Source organism: Hypanus sabinus, chromosome 15, assembly GCF_030144855.1.
Source record: "Hypanus sabinus isolate sHypSab1 chromosome 15, sHypSab1.hap1, whole genome shotgun sequence".
NCBI classification, from domain to species: Eukaryota; Metazoa; Chordata; class Chondrichthyes; order Myliobatiformes; family Dasyatidae; genus Hypanus; species Hypanus sabinus.
This window is the reverse complement of record NC_082720.1, coordinates 29,934,202-29,954,750: the sequence shown is the minus strand read 5'-3', so window position 1 is coordinate 29,954,750 and position 20,549 is coordinate 29,934,202. Positions and strand designations below refer to the sequence as shown.

The window sequence follows — 20,549 nt, the reverse complement described above, 5'->3', positions numbered from 1 at the left end:
GATTAGCCACTGGTTAAATCTCCTGCTGGATTTTCTTGTCCACTAAAATTAATGGAATGGAAACTGGGCGAGCTATGTGCCAATATTCAGTCAATTTTATAGTGCACCAAAATCTTCGCTTATAATAAACTTATTCATACTATAACACTTGTCAGGTTATTCCAAGTTAAAGAATATTCTTCTTACAAAGCATAAAACACTGTACCACACAACACTTAATCTGCAACAAAAGGTAGATATTTATGTGTCTAGCCTAAGATACAAACCATAAGATTTACTGCTTTAAACAGAGATATTTTTGGTCAACTTACAATGATGATTGTTTTCTTGATTGAAAAGTAACACTTTCATAAATCCTACTGCAACTTTCAAATGTGAGAATACCATAAAATATTGCCTTTGGCATCCTTTGGAAGTAACATCTCCTCCTCGCTGACGATCAGCATTGACACACCTCAGATGTGTCCTGTATCCTTTGTGCACTGCTGTACTCCCTCTACACCCATGACTGTGTGGCTAGGCATACCTCAAATGCCATCTTTAAATTTGCTGAAGATACAACAAATGTTGGCAGAATTTGAGATGGTGACAAGAGGGCATACAAGAGTGAGATATATCAGCTAGATGAGTGGTGTCGCAGCAACAACCTTGCGCTGAACATCAGTAAGACCGAAGAACTGATTGTGGACTTCAGAAAGGGTAAGATGAGGGAACGCAAACCAGTCCTCAGAAAGATCAGAAGTGGAGAGAATGAGCAATTTCAAGTTCCTGAATGTCCGAGGACCTAACCCGGATGCAACATATCGATGCAGCCATAATGATGGCAAGACATGTGCTATATTTCATTAGGAGTATAAGGAGGTTTGGTATGTCAGCAAAATCACTTGCAAATTTCTACAGGTTTCAGCATGGCGAACATTTTGTATGAGGGTCTACTGCACAGGATCAAAGTAAGCTGCAGAGAGTGGTAAAATTAGTCAGGTCTATCATTGGCACCAGCCTCCATAGTATCCAGGACATCTTTAAGGAGTGGTGCCTTGAAAGTCAGTGTCCATCACCAAGGACCCCCATCAACCAGGACATGCCCTCTTCTTATTGCTACCATCAAGGAGGTACAGAAGCCTAAAGGCACACACTCAGTGATTCAGGAGCAGATTCTTCCCCTCTCCCTTGGGTGCACCCTGCTCACAACTTTCCCTTCAACCTCCACTCTGTCTCTGCTCCGACAAGAGGTTGCAGAAAATAAGTTTAGTGCATGAATGCCTGGTTTGGCACTAGACCTACAATGATTTGAAGCTGAAGTGACTTTACATGAAACTTGTAACTTAAAATAATCTCAAACAAAGTCATCATTCTCAAACTCACTCTCCATAAAGAGGCTACACAAAAAGTTGATAGGGTGGTAAAGGCAGCACAAGTTAGTCAAGGCAATGAGTTCAAGAATCAGACTCAAGTCAGGCCACGTCTGGAGTGGTGTATTCAATTCTGCTGGCACCATTATAGGAAGCACGTGGAGGTTTTGGAAAGGATGGAGAAGAGGTTTACCAGGATGCTGCCTGAATTAGAGGGAATGCGCTATAAGGAAAGGTTGAATAAATCAGGGTTGTTTTCTCTTGAGCAGTGCCACAGAAGTTTATAGAATAATGAGAGGTGTAGTTAGAGTAGGCAGCAACTATCTTCCCCCACCCCCGAGGCTTTACATGTCTGATACTAGAGGCCATGCACTTAATATGAAAGGGGGAATGTTGAAATGAGATGTGCAAAGCAAGTTTCCTTTCCAACTACACACAGAGTGGTAGATGTCAGATGTGATGGAGGAGGCAGATACAATAGAGACATTTAAGAAGCTTTTTTTAAACACATAAATATGCAGAGAATGGAAGGAATTAGTTTAATTAAGTGTCATTAGTTTAGTTAGGGCAACACAACATCGTGGGCTGAAGAGCCTTTTCCTGTGCTGTACTGTTCTATAATTTGATTCAATTTTCTCAACAATGCATCTGAAAATAATGCTTCATGTAAATATACAACAGTATTTTCAGAGAAAAAGTAGATTGTTTTGGATAATGAAGATATAAAAAAGATGAACTTAGATTTATAATACAAGGTCAAAATTGTGGGCGCCGCAGTAGCGTAGCTGTTAGCACAACACTATCACCGCTCAGGGCATCAGAGTTTAGAGTTCAATTCTGGTGCCATCTGTAAGAAGTATGTATGCTCTCCCCATGACTGGATGAGTTTCCTCAGATTCCACCCACAATCCAAAGTAGTGCTGGTTTATAGATCAGTCATTGTAAATTGTCCTATGATTAGGCTAAGGTTAAATGGATGAGTTACTGGACAATGTGGCTAATTGGCCGGAAGGGCCTGTTCCAAACTGTATCTAAATAAATTAAAAATCCAGTGATATTTCCCTCTTCTTATGTTATATTCTCTCCCTCCCTCTCCACTTAACACCATCTTAAGATAAAATAAATACTTATTCCTACCTTTCAGCTATTAAATTTTTTCCTCTACCATTTCATAACTAATTGAAAATATTAAATCAAATCAATTGCGAAAACATTTTGCCACTGCCTGAAAAGTCCAGTTGAAGCACCTAAGATATTGAAACTGGACGTTCCAAATTTTTAAAAAATGAATTAAGTTATTTAGACACAAACTTGAGCTTTAATCATGTTATTGTGAAAAGGGTAACTTTTCAGGACTACCATGTTAGAAAAATAGTTGAAAATATATTTCCTCAAGGGGTACAAACTACAGACAAAAAATTGTGAAAGTAGAACTACATTTGGGTTATTTTATGTAATTGATAAGTAGAATCTTCTTATTTTGACTTTTAATTTGACTACAATTTACAAATAGGAAATTTAAACTAATTCACGATGAATCTGTGCTACTGTGATAATAGTGTAATGTAGAATGTGCAGAGATATTGCGTATTTCGAAGATAGTCCGATTGATACTAAAATTGATTATTGTTAGTGCTGCTAACCATTATTCCAGAGAGCTGAATACAATGGCTGTTGGAAAGGTTTTGCCAGACATTTAAAAATCATAGCAAGAACTTCATGAGGGTTACTCCAGAGTCATGGCTAGTGCTTAATCATGCTGCTGTTTATGGAATTTTTGTACACCAATGACTACCAGCTTCCCTGGATCACCATAGTGAATATATTTCAAAATTACTTCATGGGTTGTGACACACTTCAAATATTCTGAGGTTATCAAAAGGATTATTTCTATCAAAGATAGTATGTCATGACCTGGCACCACTAAGAGCTTATCAAATTGGATCAACAGTGACATGAGTAAAGGGAGCAATGATGTTACCACTATGCCCAAACAGAAGAAAGAAATTCTCCTCTGAACGTTAAGAACCCTGTCAAAAACAGAACACTAACTGTATGTTTCTCAAAGCGTATCGAGCCAGGTAATGAGAATCAGGAGAGCTGCAATTTCAAGTGAACAAGATAAAACAAAACAACTGCATATATGTAGGGCTTTTCACAACAAGAGAATGTCCTAAAGAAGTTCACTCCCTTCTGATATAATGCCTTTAACAGTACTGTGGGAAAGGTGACCGCTAATTTGCATATACTGTTCTCTCACAAATATCCCTCGCGTGGTGAAATATATTCACCGTGGTGATACAGGGAAGCTGGTAGCCATTGGTGCACTAAAATTCCACAAGCAGCAGTATGATTAATCCACCTTTTTCAAAGTAATTTTGATGAAGACCTAGATTCTGCCCATGAGAAAATATTCCTGTTCTAAAATATTTCATAAGCAAATGGATGGGACCTCAGTAGTGAACTGGAATATCAACCCACATATATATTTATTTATTTTGCGGTACAGTATAACGTCGGCCCTTCTAGCCCTTCGAACCATGTTGCCCTAGCAACCCCCGACAAACCTGATTAACCCTACACTAATCTTAGGACAATTTACAATGACCAATTCACCTACCCAGCAAGTCTTTGGGCTGTGGGAGGAAACCGGCGCACCCGGGGAGAAAACCCACTTTCCATGGGAAGGACATATAGTCTCCTTACAGAACAGTGCTGGAATTAAACTGAACTCCAGATTGCCTCAAGCTGTGATACTGTCGCACTAACTGCTAAGCTATTGTGGTGCCAAGCCTCTCTAGACTGAGATGTGTGCATAATTCTACCAAACAAGCCTCTGTGTTACAAGGTCGATGATTTTGTGAAATTCAATATATAAACTTTACTTTTGCCATGTGGAGATTATAAATTGTTTCCCTGTATTCTGTTGACCTTTGGAATTCACATTTACATAGAGATTTTAGCTGTGTGTGCTGTCACTCATTTATTGCAGTTCTGCATTTCACAAAAATGCAAACAAAATTTTTAAAAATAAAAATGATCCCACCCTTTTTATTAATCTAGTGATGTTAGAAATATTTAAAAATAAGCAAATAAAAATTTAGATGAATAGAGATTTCAAGTTCAATCGACATCAGGAGTTGAGTTAGCAGCTACATTTTCTATCTCACCTGTTTGAACGAAATATATGCAAAGAACTAAGAGAAAGATATAACTAGATTGTAATGAAAGAACTCGGCAGCAATCCAGTTTACTCAGGCAGAGGTGCCAACAAAGTTTTTAAAATATTTTACATGGTTTTACTTCCCAAAATATATTGTTTTAGTCTCATGCTTCGTTATTAATTTTACATCTAAATAAATATATTTGGCAAGGAACACATCATTACTTACTACATTTTGTAAAATGTATTGAGTTTTGTTATATTGGCTGCTCTTCTGTTGTCATTTTTGCTATTTTAATAATCAAATTAATTCTATTGACAATGGCATGATGGTATTTTATCACATTCATCCAATTAATAGAATGATTTCAAGGCAATGAGGACTCATCTTGACAAGATAATTGTGATGTCTGAATAGATACAGTAGAGTCAAAAACTAGATAGTATTGAAAGACAGGAGCTGGAGCCACAAAGCACAATTAAGACATGTCCATTTGGCTTGATGCAGCAAATTTGGTACTGCTTAATCATTACTGTGATTGCAAATATGTTTACAACATTATTTATTGACTTGGAGCATGATCATGGGTGTCATTTTTATGGAGTAGTATTTTAAGATGTTTCAAATGATTAAAAACAGTCTCCACTTCTTAACTTAGGGGAATTTGGTGGCAAAAACTACTAATAGAAGTCATTGTGGAGGTCTTTGGAACTTTTTGGAACCCAAGGCTGAACCAGGGGGGTGGTGGGCAACTGTCATTCACTGGTCCATTGCACTCATTCCTGTAATCATAGCCATTTCTATATTATCTTGCGCATGCCAGCTGATTAAGAGTGTCTCTGTATTTACTTAGCTGCTTTAAAATGGTTATTTCTGGTATGTGATATTGTTTCACCCTCTTATATGTGTTGGCTATGTGGTGCGTCTTCTGAGGGGTGGAGTGTATCCAGAGATACCGGCCACATGATAGACGAACTGCCACCTGGCTGGTCGGAGGACACACCACATGCCAATCAACATTTGGTCCCTCCCAACTAATCAATGCACACCTAAATTATTGGTTACCTTAATTGGATTATCTCGCCCAGCCCCATGCTATAAAAGATGAGACTTGTGCCTGGCTCGGTCTCTCTTACAGACCACCACATTGAAGGTAAGTGCATTGATTTATGTTTGGGAAGGTCTATTGTTTGTCCTGGTAAGGGAGCCGCAGCTATCCAAGGTCAAGGGGGATAGCTGTCGTAGTGCTTTTCCCCTTGTTCTTTGTTTATGTAACCGTACCCTGTCCCCACACCACTTCCTGTGTATTGTAGTTGCTTGTGTTGACCTGACTTCCCCTTGTAAATAAATTCCTTATTATTAAAACTGTGCGTGTCCAGGCCTCTACTGTTGAGACTCAAAGAACCAGTTATTTTCCATCACAACATTTATCAATTAAGATGGCAAGAGATACTCAGAGTAAGAGTATCTCTCCAGGTATATGCTCAAATACCACTGGCCAAAAGTAGCTGGCAAGGCAACAGGGAGAGTCCAGCACCAAGGCCATTGACATAGTGGTGTCTATCTTAATGACCACAAGGGAAATGATTTTCAAATGATATTTTCCATATGAGGAACCAAACGCACACACTACTCAATGCACAACATGGCCCATCACTCAGCTATCTACTGTCTTCATAAATCATGGGTTGAACCTAATGTTCATATGTCAAAGTACACTCTTACACATCTAGCACCACTCTAAGTCTCACAACCCCATTTCACAGAATGCACACCTATTTAACTATGATAAACATAACCACACACTTTCACTTGCACAATGGGGAGGCACATAACTGCAGCAAAACAAGAAATGGAAATTCAAGGCTACAACGTCTAACCACCCTAGAGGACTGACGCAAGCCATCATAGAGATAATGGTCAAATCCTTACTTTGAGAATGATGATATGATGATGAAATATAATGCAAATTCCCATTTCTCACTCACCCCAGAATCTGTTCAGATTAAGAGATACACATAGTGTAAAGCTCTTTCCACCTCTCCACAACCCTACACAATGGCATTTCATTTTCAGTTAGCCAAAAACAAAACATGGACAGGGGACAACTTAACAGCAAAATAACAGGGGCAAAGACACCCTATTAATCTATCTGACAGATGTAACTCCCAGTAGTTACTGGCAATTTTGTATATTGTAGATGTCAGCTTAGAAGCTGTACCCACATATATTGTGTTATCGGGCACATATGGGCTGTTGCAAGGGCAAAGGGAAAAGGTAGCTAAGGTACAAACTTCTGAAGCACAGTGCATTCAGTATACTCTTCTGAGCAGCCCACTGGAGGCTGAATGCACTGCAAAATGCCTGATGGATTGGACAACTGGATGAAAAACACACATGCAACATTGGGAACCACACAGGAATCCAGTTATGACTAGTGGGCTCTACACAAAACTTAGAACCCGTCCTTTCAAGTACAAAGGCACTTATTGACCTAGATTTCATGCACCATCTGATGGTGAGTTCCTATCTTCTACTTGCAGAAGCAGACGCCACAAGTAAACTACATGCTAAAGTCAACAGCCAAAAAAATGCTAGATAAGAACCAAAATGGTGTTATTATGGCTCTGTACAGCAGTATTTCAAACAGCTTTAAAAATGTCACTATTCCAGTAACCAGTTCTTCAAAAGACTACAAGGGTTTCTGGGCTATAATCCCTTAGGGAGAGGTAGTGATTCCACTGGGCACTAACCTCCTTTGCTTTTAAACAGTGAAAGTGTTTCCTTTTGATTTTAATCATTTGCTATAATTGGATGTAAAGTGTGAACTGTTGATTTGGTGTTGGCTTTTGTTGTTCAATGTGTTTAAGTGGACAGTAAAATAGGAACTATAGTGAAAAAGATAATTCAGATGTGATCACTGACAGCATGAAATGGATCCTAACATTGCCTCCTTTCTTTCTGTTCTCCTACTACCTTCAGGTTGCTGGCAAGATGATAACTGACAGGTGTGAAACATACAACTGAAAATAGAACCTGGAGTCCAGTTTCATTGTGCATCCTGTACCAGAGCAAATTAGGCAGTGAAAGCATTGCGTGGATATAACAATCTACTCTAGGAGGTTGCATGCAGCACACTATACCCACTCTGAATTTTGCCATGTCCCTCTGTATGTGGTTCTGACAGGAGTCAAGAATTAGCTGATGGGAAGACACCCCACAGTGAAAGATGGAGGGAATGTCATAAAATAAATAGATTGTGGCTGCTATCTAGAATCAGGCAGTGACAATAAAAATCCACTGAAAAAGGTCATCAATGCACATGTGGGAAATGGAAACTCTTACATTTGCAGTATTTCACAGCTTTCAGTGACAGGAAATGAATACCATTCTCCAGAAGTAAAAGAGTCTCCTAATGCAAGAACATACTACAAACAGAAAAGCATTTCTGATGTCTCTGAAACCCATCAGGAATGATGCAGAAACACTGAAATTAATGCTCACCCTGGCCTTTTACAACCACTGGCAACATAGTTCTGATTAACGGTGCAGACGAGTTGCAACTATCTTTGTGACACATCCCATATAGCATCACCCTTCAAACATAGAGCCCTCCGAGGCATTGCTCCTTGCAAGATGCACGTTGAACTACTTTCCATGCTCTCCTGATGAATAGATTCTGCTGAGGCTCTTTTCCTCCCCCTCTTCTAGTAGGTCCTCTCTGCATACTGACTCTTCATGCACACCAAGAGGAACTATCACCAGAACTCACAAGAACCTTAGATGCCAGGAAGCATATCTTACTTTTGCATTACAACTCCCTGTAAAGTACTGAAACTGCATTAAGATTGCACACAGGAAGGATATTTCGCAACAACCAATCTCATCTTCAAAACAGTCAGCAACCAACCTGCATGTAATTGACGGACTACCTAAAAACGGGGGGAACTGCAGAAGCTGCAAACTTAAATTTAAAAAAACTGAAAATCCTGGAAATACTCAAAAGTCAGGCAGCATCTGTGAAGAGAGAAACAAAGTCAGCATTTCACAGAGATGACTTTTCACCAATTTTTTGATTGGTTTGAGCATTTGATTTTATAAGCCAAGCAACTTGGCCACAATATTTATTTGCGGATCTCTTTGCTGTAAACTGGGTAATTTCCAGCTCTTTGAAATGAACAATAGATGCCAAGTCCCCTTAATCATTAGTCTGCATGCATAACTAGATTATTTTAAAGGATAGATTGTGTCATCTATCTGTTTTGTGCTTGAGGAGAATTTGTACTACATCATAATTCTTAATTTTAAAAGTGACTACTTTCCTATGTTCAATATATATTTTATAGAGACCAGCTGTGTGTGAAATATTCCATTCATTTAAATTCGCTGGCTATATCTCCGAGATATGTGAAACATTTTCAGTCCATCTACAATAAAATGGTTTTCTCTGACAGGTACGATCTTCATATTATTCTCTATATAATCATAAGTACTTTGATTCAGGAAAAAATATGAACATTTCTCAAAATTAGAGAAATAAAGTTGGTGTTACAACACATTCAATTTTATTTAAAAATACATATACCAATGTGTTTAATTCTGGAAAAGATATAAATGGTTCCCCATTTATTCCACTGTAAATATCTTTCTTTGATTAAGATTTTTAATGCAGGATTTTTCCATTCGTTATGTACTTCACTGGACCGAAGATGTGTTGAAATGTGTTTCCATTATGATACAATGAGCAAGAATTGAAACCTTTACCTTGAGCCTTTCGGACACTCCGTCGTTGAAGCTAATAGTGAACTCAGCTATTTTGGGTACCCGCAGTTTCCCTTTGTTCTTTTGATCCGATTGGAATTCGGTTCTCGTTTTCACCACAACCTATAATAAAGGAAAAATCAGGGCGTGCCGGTTCTTTAACCTACAAAGCTACTCTCAACCAATACTGAAAATGTATAAACATAACGATAGCAGAAATGCACCGCAATTGTGATGCATTCTTTAACCCAAGCCTCCTGCCCCACCCGATTCCCCTCCGCAGCTGTTCGGCCCAGTGTTTATTCATCGGAGTCAACACCAAACAACCTAATGCGCTGATTCGGTCAATTTTCATTAGTCCTTACTAACTTTTGATTGACCGATAGTAGCCCCTGGAACTCTATCATAGCCATAACCAAAATGGACCCAGGTAATACATTATCCTTTCCTCATGCTGTTGCAGTTAATTAGTATTAGTCAATAAATTATACACGACTCAAAAGCTGTGCTCGTTTGTATTATTGTGGTTCAGCTCTGCGGTGAGTTGACTGAAGAAGCTTAGTACCTTGTCTGGAGCGGGGAACTGCAGATGATTCACATCCAAGGGTGTGATCAAAGGGACGGTGTGAAAATTATCATCGCTACAAGACTGCTTGGCATTCTTTTCATTCAAGTTACTCCCCAGCTTCACCATTATTCACGAGGGCGGCTACTTCACGTACTTTCCAAATCCTGGGAAAACAAGAGAAAGAGAGAAGCAGTGCTTTGACACGGAGCAGAAAGAACACAGTAGACTCTTACAGAAAACCTTTCCACGTATCTCCCTTTTAAATCCACACCGTGAATTCAGTGCAATGCCATCTTCTTTTCAGAAAGGATTTGGCACGAGGTTAGAATACTAATTGATTTATTTCGTGCTGTAATAAATCCCAAAGCGATTAATAAAGTGTCGTATGTTAAATAAAATAATTTAACCATCACAACACACAAGGATCCTCGACTCCAAGCCGACAAATTTCAGCCAGCGTACGAAAGAAAATCTTCGTTAACGCAACGTGCAACATTACATCCATATACATTTCAGAATTGTGTACGTGACTAAATACAATCCCGATCATAGAAAAAAGCCCGCACAATTGAACTTGTTCCCATTCCTATGTGACATTTATTAAGTACAAAGAGGAGCAGAATTCGCGTTTTCATGTCTGGGGATCTGCATTCCGAACGATGACTGCATTGTTGTCGATATGTCGGCTTGTAGATTATGCGTACAGACTCCTTACGACTTGATTATTGTGAAGAATTTTTCCCCAGATAGGAAAGACGAAACACGAACGCTTGCACTTTAACAAAGTATTTAATATAATTCCCGCATGTAGTGGACGACCGTACCCCACTGCCATTTTCTCTGCCCTTCGAGCTCGCCCACCAAAGCACAGCACCTGCACTAATCTGGAGTCCACGGTGTATCATTTATACCTGCCTAATTTTCAACGCAACCATGATAAATCATAAAGAAAAAAATGTAATTGTTCCGCAAAAGGTTAGCACTCCGTTACATTCATATTGACTCGACGCGAATTAATATTAGTCAGACAATTCACATATTGGAAATGCCAGTCGAATGTTGCCTTTTTGGAGCTAAATGACGTCGGTTGAAATCCAGACCGTCCGAATTACGTTCGATAAAATGTGACAGTTTGGTGTTATGCTCTTTGATGCATACTTACAGTGTAGGTGGTTTTTACCTTTACAATAAAAGCACCTAATGTCACAAGATGGCGTTTGGTAAGGGGAAGATTTTGCAGTAGATTCTGACCAGAGAGCGCTCCTGCCGCAGACTGAACAGGTTTGGTGCTGAAAGTGAAAAATCCGTGCGCTGCGGGACACTGACGTCCAGCCCAGAACCCTCGATGCTCCTCTCTGCATTGTGCAAACAACGCCGCCTACTGCATTTACCCAGCAAATTCTGCTACCAAATGCATCCTGTTAAACAGAATAACATAATTGAATTGCTACTTACTTAGTTCTCACTGCTTTGAAGGAACTCGACCAAACTGATTAGCAGCGCCTTAACCCGTTGTAGAATGTTTTTAAAATGAGTTTAAAGAGGTTTACGGGGTTTGAAGAGAATTCCAGAAACTTGGACCCGAGTCAATAAAACTAGTTTTACTTTTCAGCTATTCACATTCCAAAATCTATTTGCAAGGCACGGGCCTTGATAAAACTTTCTCGGACCATTTGATTGACACGCTAAGACTTGCTCTCAAAAATTCTTGTGATAAAGGCTAACAGGGTGATCTTCTTTCCCAGAAGCCTGCTGCACATTAATGTTGTTTTCTTCAGTGCCTTATAGAAGGACCTTTGATCATCAATACTTCCCAGTTCTTACCATTTGAAAACAGTCTTTTAGAATTTCCCACCAATGGGTAAACATCACTTTTCCGCATTGCATTCAATCTACTATGTTTTTGCCTAATCAATGAGCTTGTCTATATCCACTTGAAGCTTCCACAAATCCTAATTGCTACTAACATCTACACTTAGTCTGGTGTTGCATTTGAGCCCTGCGGCTGTATCATTGATTTTGATTGTGACTGGAACCATAGCACTGATTTCTGTGGTGCCCCTCTGATTACGAGAGCAACAAATGTTCCTGGAAAGACCATCACTTACACATTCCTTTCATGCTGAACACCATACAATACACTTTCTTCACAATTGCTGGATCTAAATCCTGGATGTCTTGACCCAACAGCATTTTAGGGCCTTGATTTCCCAGAATGACTGCAGTTTTAGAACGTGATTCACTAGCATCTTCTCATGTTTAGCTAGGCACCGGCAAAAATAACTTCCAGCACGCCTACAAACAAGGTGGCAACTCATTCAGGTTAATACTCATTATCCTGACAACTGATAAAATGCCTTCATTCTATAGTGATTGATTATGCCACGTGCATTTGAGCCATCACTACAAACAAAAGGCTCACAACAAGACACAAGGGCAATTTGATGTTGATATGGTTTACCACCCCACGGGGATCGGCTACACACTTGCATGCAGCACACACACAACGGAAGCCACGGTACCACATGAAATGTAAAAAGGAGGCCATGGTATGCTGAAACTATTTTCCATACCCTCAATTAGTCTGGTGGAGCTCTACAGAGCTGACATCAAGATTTGTAGGAACCGATTTATTTATGTATCAGATCACACTTAAACAAACATGAGAATTTATGAAAGTACTGTATTGAATTTACAATATTTCCATAACAGAAACAGCTAAAAAAGCATATTCAGATATGTTTCTCTATTCTCTGAATTTTAAAAATCATGTACACAATGGAATATTCATTCTAAGGTGTAACTAATTTAATTTCAAGTTTGTTGATGCTTAACAGATAATATGCCTTTGAATATCAACACATTATTTCAAAAGATTACAAGTGGCAAAAAGTTATTATTTAAATATTTTATATATATGGACAAGAAGCTCACGTACTCCAATCAGTAATTCTATAATACTTGAATATGTTTGTGGTGTATTTTAGGGCATCAATAGTTTAATCCTTTCTAAAAATGAGTTTGTTTGTAGCCAAAGATTAGCAAATGGTACAATCTTTTTGGATTGCAGACAACCAAGCCAAAAAGATGAAACAAATTCCTCAGACTGTACAACAGAACAATTAAAGAGAAATAAATTCATATTTAAGGGGATCTTTTCTTACTTTCATGTAAGTCTATTTTTGAGCCCAAGAAAATACATATTTAAAATGTTAAGTTTACAAAACATTGTCCTCAAATACAACAATAATGTTTTACAAATAAGGCTAATTTTATCAGATGGTATACTTAAGTTATTACTGTAGTGATAAGGTAGAAAGAACTCAAACAAACCTGTGTAATTTTCTTAATCTACATCGCCCTGGGTTCTGTTTTTGATCAACTGATGTGATATAATTTAAGAGCAAGGTTTTTTCCCATGAAAACTTTTGGTAATAATTGGGGCAAGCACAACAATCAATATTTATTGTGATTCAAGAACTCAGCAATTAAGTCAGGCAGATTTTTGGACCATGGGGGAATGGCTGGCTTTGAAATCAAAGGGTTATGGTCAAAGATCAGATCAATCATGATCTTATTGAATTGGCGAGTAGGCTACTCCAGTTTAAAATGTAACTTGTTTTTTTAATTAAGTTCTTCACAAAGTAAATAATATATTATGACCTTCTGGATCAAGAATTGCCTGAGATACATATTGTGATTGATTAAAATGCATAAATTCAATGTGAACTCTACAGTTTTTACCCTGTGGCAGATAAAGATACTTCTGAGATACAAATACTTATCTGAATACTGAAATAGAAGATTTCAGTAAAATAAATGTTTCAGTCTGTGTTTAACTGGCAGTACTGCATTTTGGCTTCACAGGTCGAAAGCAACTGATAACAGATGGAAACAGTTGCTATATAGGCCACAAAGTGACTAAGTCATGTGACAGGACTTTTGTGACAAATTCTTAAAGGTAAAAGCATTTGGAGAGCATTGGCTAAAGGATTGACTGTTTTATTTTCTAAACACTCAGCAACGTAGTTAGCATCCATGAACAGAGAAACGAAATTAACATTTAAAGTCAATGACCATATATTATAAAAGGAAGGTGCCCAGAATTCTTCAGAATAGCTCGTTGATGCTAAACCTATCTACTCTCCAAGGTATTATCTTAAGTAGATTCTTAGTGGTCAGCTCCAATCGTACTGGTGAAGCCCTGAACAACATAGAACTTTTCAATTATATCCATCACATGACAGGACCTGTCCACCAACATAAATCCTTCGATTGGTGGCTAGATATAACCTGCAAGCTGATCCAGCTGTCAATTTCAAATCAATAATTTTACCTCAGAAAGGTTCAGTCACTAGGTGCATATCCTTATTTAATTTAGTTAAAGTGGTGCTTTCTTTGTAAAATTGGGCTCATTAAAAATCATGTAGGAGTTTATGTTTTAATTTTAACTCTGGGCTAATTTCAAAATTATATGATTCCAGACTTGTGTTAATTATCCTTCCATATTATTTCCAACTGTGCAAAGGAGAGCAACTTTTTCAACTATAATATCTTAGGTTTTCTTTATTGCTAGTCTTGTTGATGTTATTAAAACAATTTGCTGGTTATCAGTCCCGTATAATTTTGTGATTTTAACCTGAGATTCGGGCTCTAATTTTATATACTATTTTCTACATTTACAATAAATTGTTGTCCTGTAACTACACAGTTAATAAAATAGCCAAAAACTAAAAGCGATCTATTAGGCTGAAAAGTTCAAGTACTCTCTTTCAAATTGGGCATTTTGTTTTGTGCAAGATTAATTCTTTCTAGCAAAACAGAGGGAATTGTTAATCAAAGTATGTCTTAATAATATTACACCAAGAATAAAGAAATATATAACACTTAACATTTTATTTCAAAGTAACCTTGCAAGCTGATCACAAAATGCAGCAATCTTGTCTGCCAATGGAATATGACAAAGGAGGAACATTTTACTCTCAATAAAGTAATTTGCCTTTTTTTCAAAAAAGCAATCAGGTGCCTTATTAATGCATAGGAAATAAACAGTAATATTTCCATTTAGGCTGCAATTATTGTGCACATTTTCTTCAACATATAACACCTTAAGTGGCTGCAAATATTATATTTCAGTTCAGTAGCTGAGAGTTTCATAAATCTAGGCATGCAGAATAAGTGAGTGTAATATCAACCAGAATTAGGAAGCTAAGTGGCAGAAAACCAAGCAATACAAAATATCAGAAATGAATCAGGTCCAGCAAGTGGTCCAATGTTGTACTGGTAATATTTTAATACAGCGCCACCTTGTGGCCAGAATCTTTAAAAGTAACATTCATACACTGAACTCACTGGCTACACTCCCTTCTCACTGCGTGACAAACCTCCTCTCCCATCTGTACCAGATCCATCTTTCAAAGAATTAAGTGCTTCATCCTCCTCTATATCCACTAATTCCTTAAAGTTGTGGGATTTGGGATGAGCAAAGCATCTAATTTTCATGTTACATTAAATATGCAGTGCTTAACAACTACTCCCATCTTGAAACCTGAAGTAAACATTTGAGATATTCATTTTATGATGAATCTTATAATACAGATTATGCCTATTGTATTCCACCATCTGTAGATAACGCCTCAGCATCCAAAGACATTAAAGCTCTGATCACAACTAGCTAAACTGATAACCAGCTCTCAAAGTGACTAATATTATGACGAACGTTGTACAGTAAAATTTCCTATCAGCTTTTTGGAATTTACATGCACCTAAGATAATATGATGTGGCATATTAATCTAATCCAACCTTTTCCTGTAAAGAAAATTTAAAATTCGGGCATTTAGGCATCAGCTACTTTAGAGCATCAACACCAAATTTGCTTCCGATGAAGCAAAGAAATACTTTTTCATTTGATATCCAGTACATTTACAGCACTCAAACCAGAAAATAAGATTTGTATTGTTTTCTCACACTAGATGAGGTAGGTATATTGTAAGGTACTGACTCTGCAATGGCTATTTTTTAGTTTTGCCTCTATATCTTAGGCCAGAGGCTCTGTTTCCCAACTGAAATCGCGGAAACCAACCTCAGACTAGACCTGGTGCTATGGTCAGCCTCACTCCATCTCATTTACATTATTGAGCTACAGTGCCCTCAGAGGATGCAGTGGAGGAGGCCTACGACCGCAAGAAGCTGAGGTACGCTGAGCTTGCAGTCAATGTGTAGTAACTTGGCTAGAAAGCAAGGGTGTGACCGGTCAAAGTAGGCTGCAGAGGATTTGTAGCCACATAAATGTCAAGGCTACTCCGGGAGTTGGGGGTGCAAGGAAAGACACACCAACAAGCAGTCAGAGACCTCTCCAGAGCTGCTGAAAAGGGTAGTCAGTGGCTCTGGATAAAGAGAATGGATTCCATCTGGGCCCCCAAGTGAGTGAATGGCATCTAGGGGGTAAGCCTGGGATGCCGGGATTCACTGCTGAACCCTCTGGAGGTGTCGTGGGACTATCAGCAAAGCACTGAGGAAAGGGGGTGCCCACTTGATAACCCAGAAGATACCACCACTCACTTGGCTACCCCAGAGTTTAGGCAGCATGTCTCAGGAGTACAAATAAGGGATATTAACATCTAGTCCTACATAACATACAAATCTAACATCTACAGTTTCTAAGATTTACTTCAAGGGAACTCTGTCCAGCATGAAAGCCTTCAGGACGGGTTGTGGAAATATGCTTGTTAAGGACCTGATTCCACACTAGGGAGAATGAGAGGTCCAGACCTTGAGTGATTGACTATCTTGAAAGGGCAAACAAATCAGCTGTGATCAAATGGCACAGCAGACTCAATGGGTCCAATGACTTAATACTACTATTTCATATAGTCTTACAATCAACTTGTTGTTAGGGGTAGGGTTAGTACAGACATTCTGAAAATGCAATACTTAATGGCTTGCTGAGCTTGAGGAAATACACCTGCTTCTCCTAGCCAACAATTGTTGTAAGGACATATAGCTTTTCTCCAATCCGGCCAGTCAGAATAAAACAATTAAAATAAAACAGAATTATAATACTCTCAAGTCAGGTTAATATTTATTATATTTAAATCAGAATTATCACCCACTTACATGATGTGAAATTTATTACTGCCACATGTACAAGATACAGTTAAAGAAACTTGCTATTTGCACAGTCAATTCATTACAACAAAACATTGAGGTAGTACAGGGTAAAACAAAAGTAATGCAGAATTAAGTTGCAATTAGAAGTAAAGACCAGTGCAAGGAGGCAACGCCATACATTGTGATGTCAAGAGTCCAACATACACCACCAGAAAACCATTCAATAAGCTTGTAACAGCAGGATAAAACTCTCCTTGAGCCTCATGGTGGTATGTATCAGGCTTTTGTATCTTTTGGCTAATAGATGGGAGGAGAAGAGAGTATGTCTGGTTGGGTGGGGTTGCTAATTCTGTTGGCATCTTTAACAAGGCAGCAAAAAGTGTAGACAGAATTCATGGTGAGAAGCTGTTTTTTGTGATGTACTGAGCTGTGTCTGTAATTTTTTGCAATCATAGGATAATTGCCATGCCAAGCCAAGCCATGATGCATAGGATGTTTTCTATGGTGCATTGATAAAAATTGTCCTCAAGGTTCAGGGGTTCAGGTCAGGACTAACAACCCTGACTGGTAAAACAAAATTGTTACGGAAACAGCAATGAAGAATCCTTCTACATCAGAGTGTGATGGCATTCCTGAGTCTCCACCAGGGACTATATGGCTGACAGTAGTGAAGAGCAAGAGGAAGCTACTGACATGATGAAGGAAGCCCTGAACACCACCAGAGATGGAGGACCTTCATTGCTGCCCAGTGACACAATGAGAAGTAATGATAAAAATTAGTAAGGTTCAAAGGGGGCATACAAAATTTCTTTAGCTTCCTAGGTGCTCTTGAGCTTTCTTGGCCATGGCATCAACATGGTAGGACCAGGCAGGCTATTGGTGATATTCACTCCTCGGTACTTGAAGCTCTCAATCTCCTCAACCTCCGTGCTGTTGATATACCCAATAACATGAGCACTGCCCCCCTTTCCTAAAATTCTTTTGTTTTGCTGATATTGAGGGAAAAATCATTGTCATGATACCATGTCACTAGGCTCTCTAACTCCTTTCTGTACTCTGGTCCATCACTGAAATATAGCCCACTATGTTAGTAACTGTGATGATCACTAGCAAATCCAAGTGCAGGAATCACGGAGACTTCGGCAATTAAAATAGAACTAAAAATTTATCACATAAAATAACTAGAAAAACAATAAAAGCTCAGGCTAACCGTGCAGAATCTTGATGAACAGAAATCACTGAGTTACACAGAGAACTCGGTCTGAGTTTCACTTGACAAGGAACCACAACGACCCAACAAAGAGGAGTTGGCATGCCCCCTTGAAATACACCCCGGAGCTCACAGGAATTCTGGATGTTGACAATACCACCTTAATTACCCCAAATTCAGTAAGGTATGAGGACAAAGATTAACAATCCCTAAAGACCCAAAATGAGACATCTGCAAAACAAAGTGAAAAAACCTGGGCTAGTGCAAAGGCAAACAGTTAGACACAAAAGATAAACAATCCAAGGACAACGTATATCCATGAGTGACATTGAGCAAATACAAAGCACATAGTAACCAATCTCTGGCTGTGACAGTAACATTGGCAAACTTGCAGATGGTTAAATAAGCTGGTCACACAGTCATGAGTGTATAAGGAGTAGAGTAGGAGGTGAAGGACACAGCCTTGTGTGCACTAGTGTTGAAGATGATCATGGCACAAGTGTTGCTACCTATCTTTATTGATTGAAGTCTGTTGGTCAGGAAATCAAGGATACAGTTGTAAATGGAGTTGCTAAGTCCCGGGTCTAGGAGTTTGGATATGAGTTTTTTTTTAAATTATAATAACAAAGGAAGAGCTGCAGTTAATAACTAATAGTCCAGCATAAGTGTCTTTACTGATCAGATGATCCAGAAATGAGTGCAGGAGGTGGCATCTGTAATAGACCTGCTCCAGTGGCAGGTGGATTGCAGTGGTTCAGGGTTGTCTGGGAGCTGCAGTAAATGCGTGCCATGACCAGCGTCTTGAAGCAGTTCATCATGATGAATGGCACAGCCATGGGGCAGTAGTCATTAAGGTGTGTTACCATGTTTTTCTTAGTACTGTGCATAGGTATGAAAATTACTACAAATTACTAATAGAGCAAAAAAAAGGAAAATGAGGTAGTAGTCATGGGTTTATGGACATCTTAGAAATCTGATGGTGGAAAGTCGTTCACTAAATCATCAAACTTGAAAGTTTGAAATAAATTTATTACCAAAGCACTATGTTACCATATTCTACCTCGAGATTTGTTTTCTTGCAGGCATCTATGGGAAAAAATACAATGTTATGAAAAACTACACATGAACAGATTAAGACTGACAACAATGTGCAAAATGTGGTAAACAGTGTAAATGAAAATAATAGACAACATGAATTGTAAAGAGTTCTTGAAAGGAAGTCTGTAGGTCATGGAATCAGTTCAGAGTAGTGGTGAATGAAGTTATCCACACCAGGTCAGGAACTGATGGTTTTAGGGCATTAACTGTTCCTGAGCATGGTAGTTCAGGTCCTAAGGCTTCTGTACCTGTTGCCTGATAACAGTGAGGAGAGAGCTTGGTCTGGATGTATCCACCACTTTCTGTAGCCACTTCCATTCCTGAACAAGCCATGAAGCAATTATTTGGGATAGTATCCTCTATAGAAGTTTGTCATGACATGCCATGTCTACACAAGAAAGTGGAGGCGCTATCATGCCTTCTTTGTGATGACATCTAAGTGCTAGTCCCAGGAAAGATCCTCTGATAGGTTAACACCAAGGAATTTAAGACTTATCTGCCTTTTTTCTATTATAGTTCTATTATATACAACCATAAGACTTAAAAAGTTTATCTGATCTCAAACTACCAGTCAAGGGATAAAAATTGCTCACTAATAATTTACATCAATTATTGCAGAAAATGATTGAGAGGCTTAACTGTGTATATCCTGTGTTCTTCAAACTGACATTTATGACCCTGAAATGATACAAGAATGGGTTGCCAAAACAAATCACAGATCAGCATGTCACCCAGAATAGAGATGCAAAACAGTGAAACATACCTGAAATATCATTTATTATGACAGTGCTAGTAAGATTCAACAAAAGTGGTCTCATGGCATCTACAATAAGACTTATAGCTAGTTATTCATTGGTCTTCATCACATGGGTGAGATATTCGGTTAAAGTGGATCACCAGAAAAAAAAACTTGAAAACCAGTGACCAAGCCCATCTAGATGCTGTGAACAAACCTGCAAGCACATAATGGCCAGTTTCTTGGAGTACAATTTATATGCAGCTTGTTTAATCAGACTGCAGAAGCAGCCTGAACCACTGTGCTTTACATAATACTCTACTGCACAAGGACTGACATTAAAAAGGAACATCAAACCCTTTATAACTTCCATTAAGTAAATATTACATGAAAAGGAAAAAAAACATTTAATGATCTTTTAATAATTTTATTGTATTATAGCAATAGGGAATTACTGCATATTTAGGTACATCCCTTGCAAAACACATTGACTAAATGAAATACATTTAATATATTACTATAAATATTTTATTTTTCTTAGCATTAACA

At 38.4% G+C, this 20,549-nt stretch overlaps 1 protein-coding gene across 1 annotated transcript in view; it reads right to left on the bottom strand.

Moving 5' to 3' along the window:
• Positions 1–11,124, bottom strand: part of nsg2 (neuronal vesicle trafficking associated 2) — an 87,219-nt gene extending 76,095 nt beyond the window's left edge. The window contains exons 1-3 of the mRNA XM_059989846.1: positions 11,008–11,124; positions 9,843–10,009; positions 9,281–9,400 (exon numbers count right to left, since the gene is read on the bottom strand). Coding sequence (XP_059845829.1) covers positions 9,281–9,400; positions 9,843–9,971 — 249 coding nt within the window. The 5' untranslated portion in view covers positions 9,972–10,009; positions 11,008–11,124. The remainder of the gene's footprint in view (positions 1–9,280; positions 9,401–9,842; positions 10,010–11,007) is intronic.
• Positions 11,125–20,549: the final 9,425 nt, after the last annotated feature.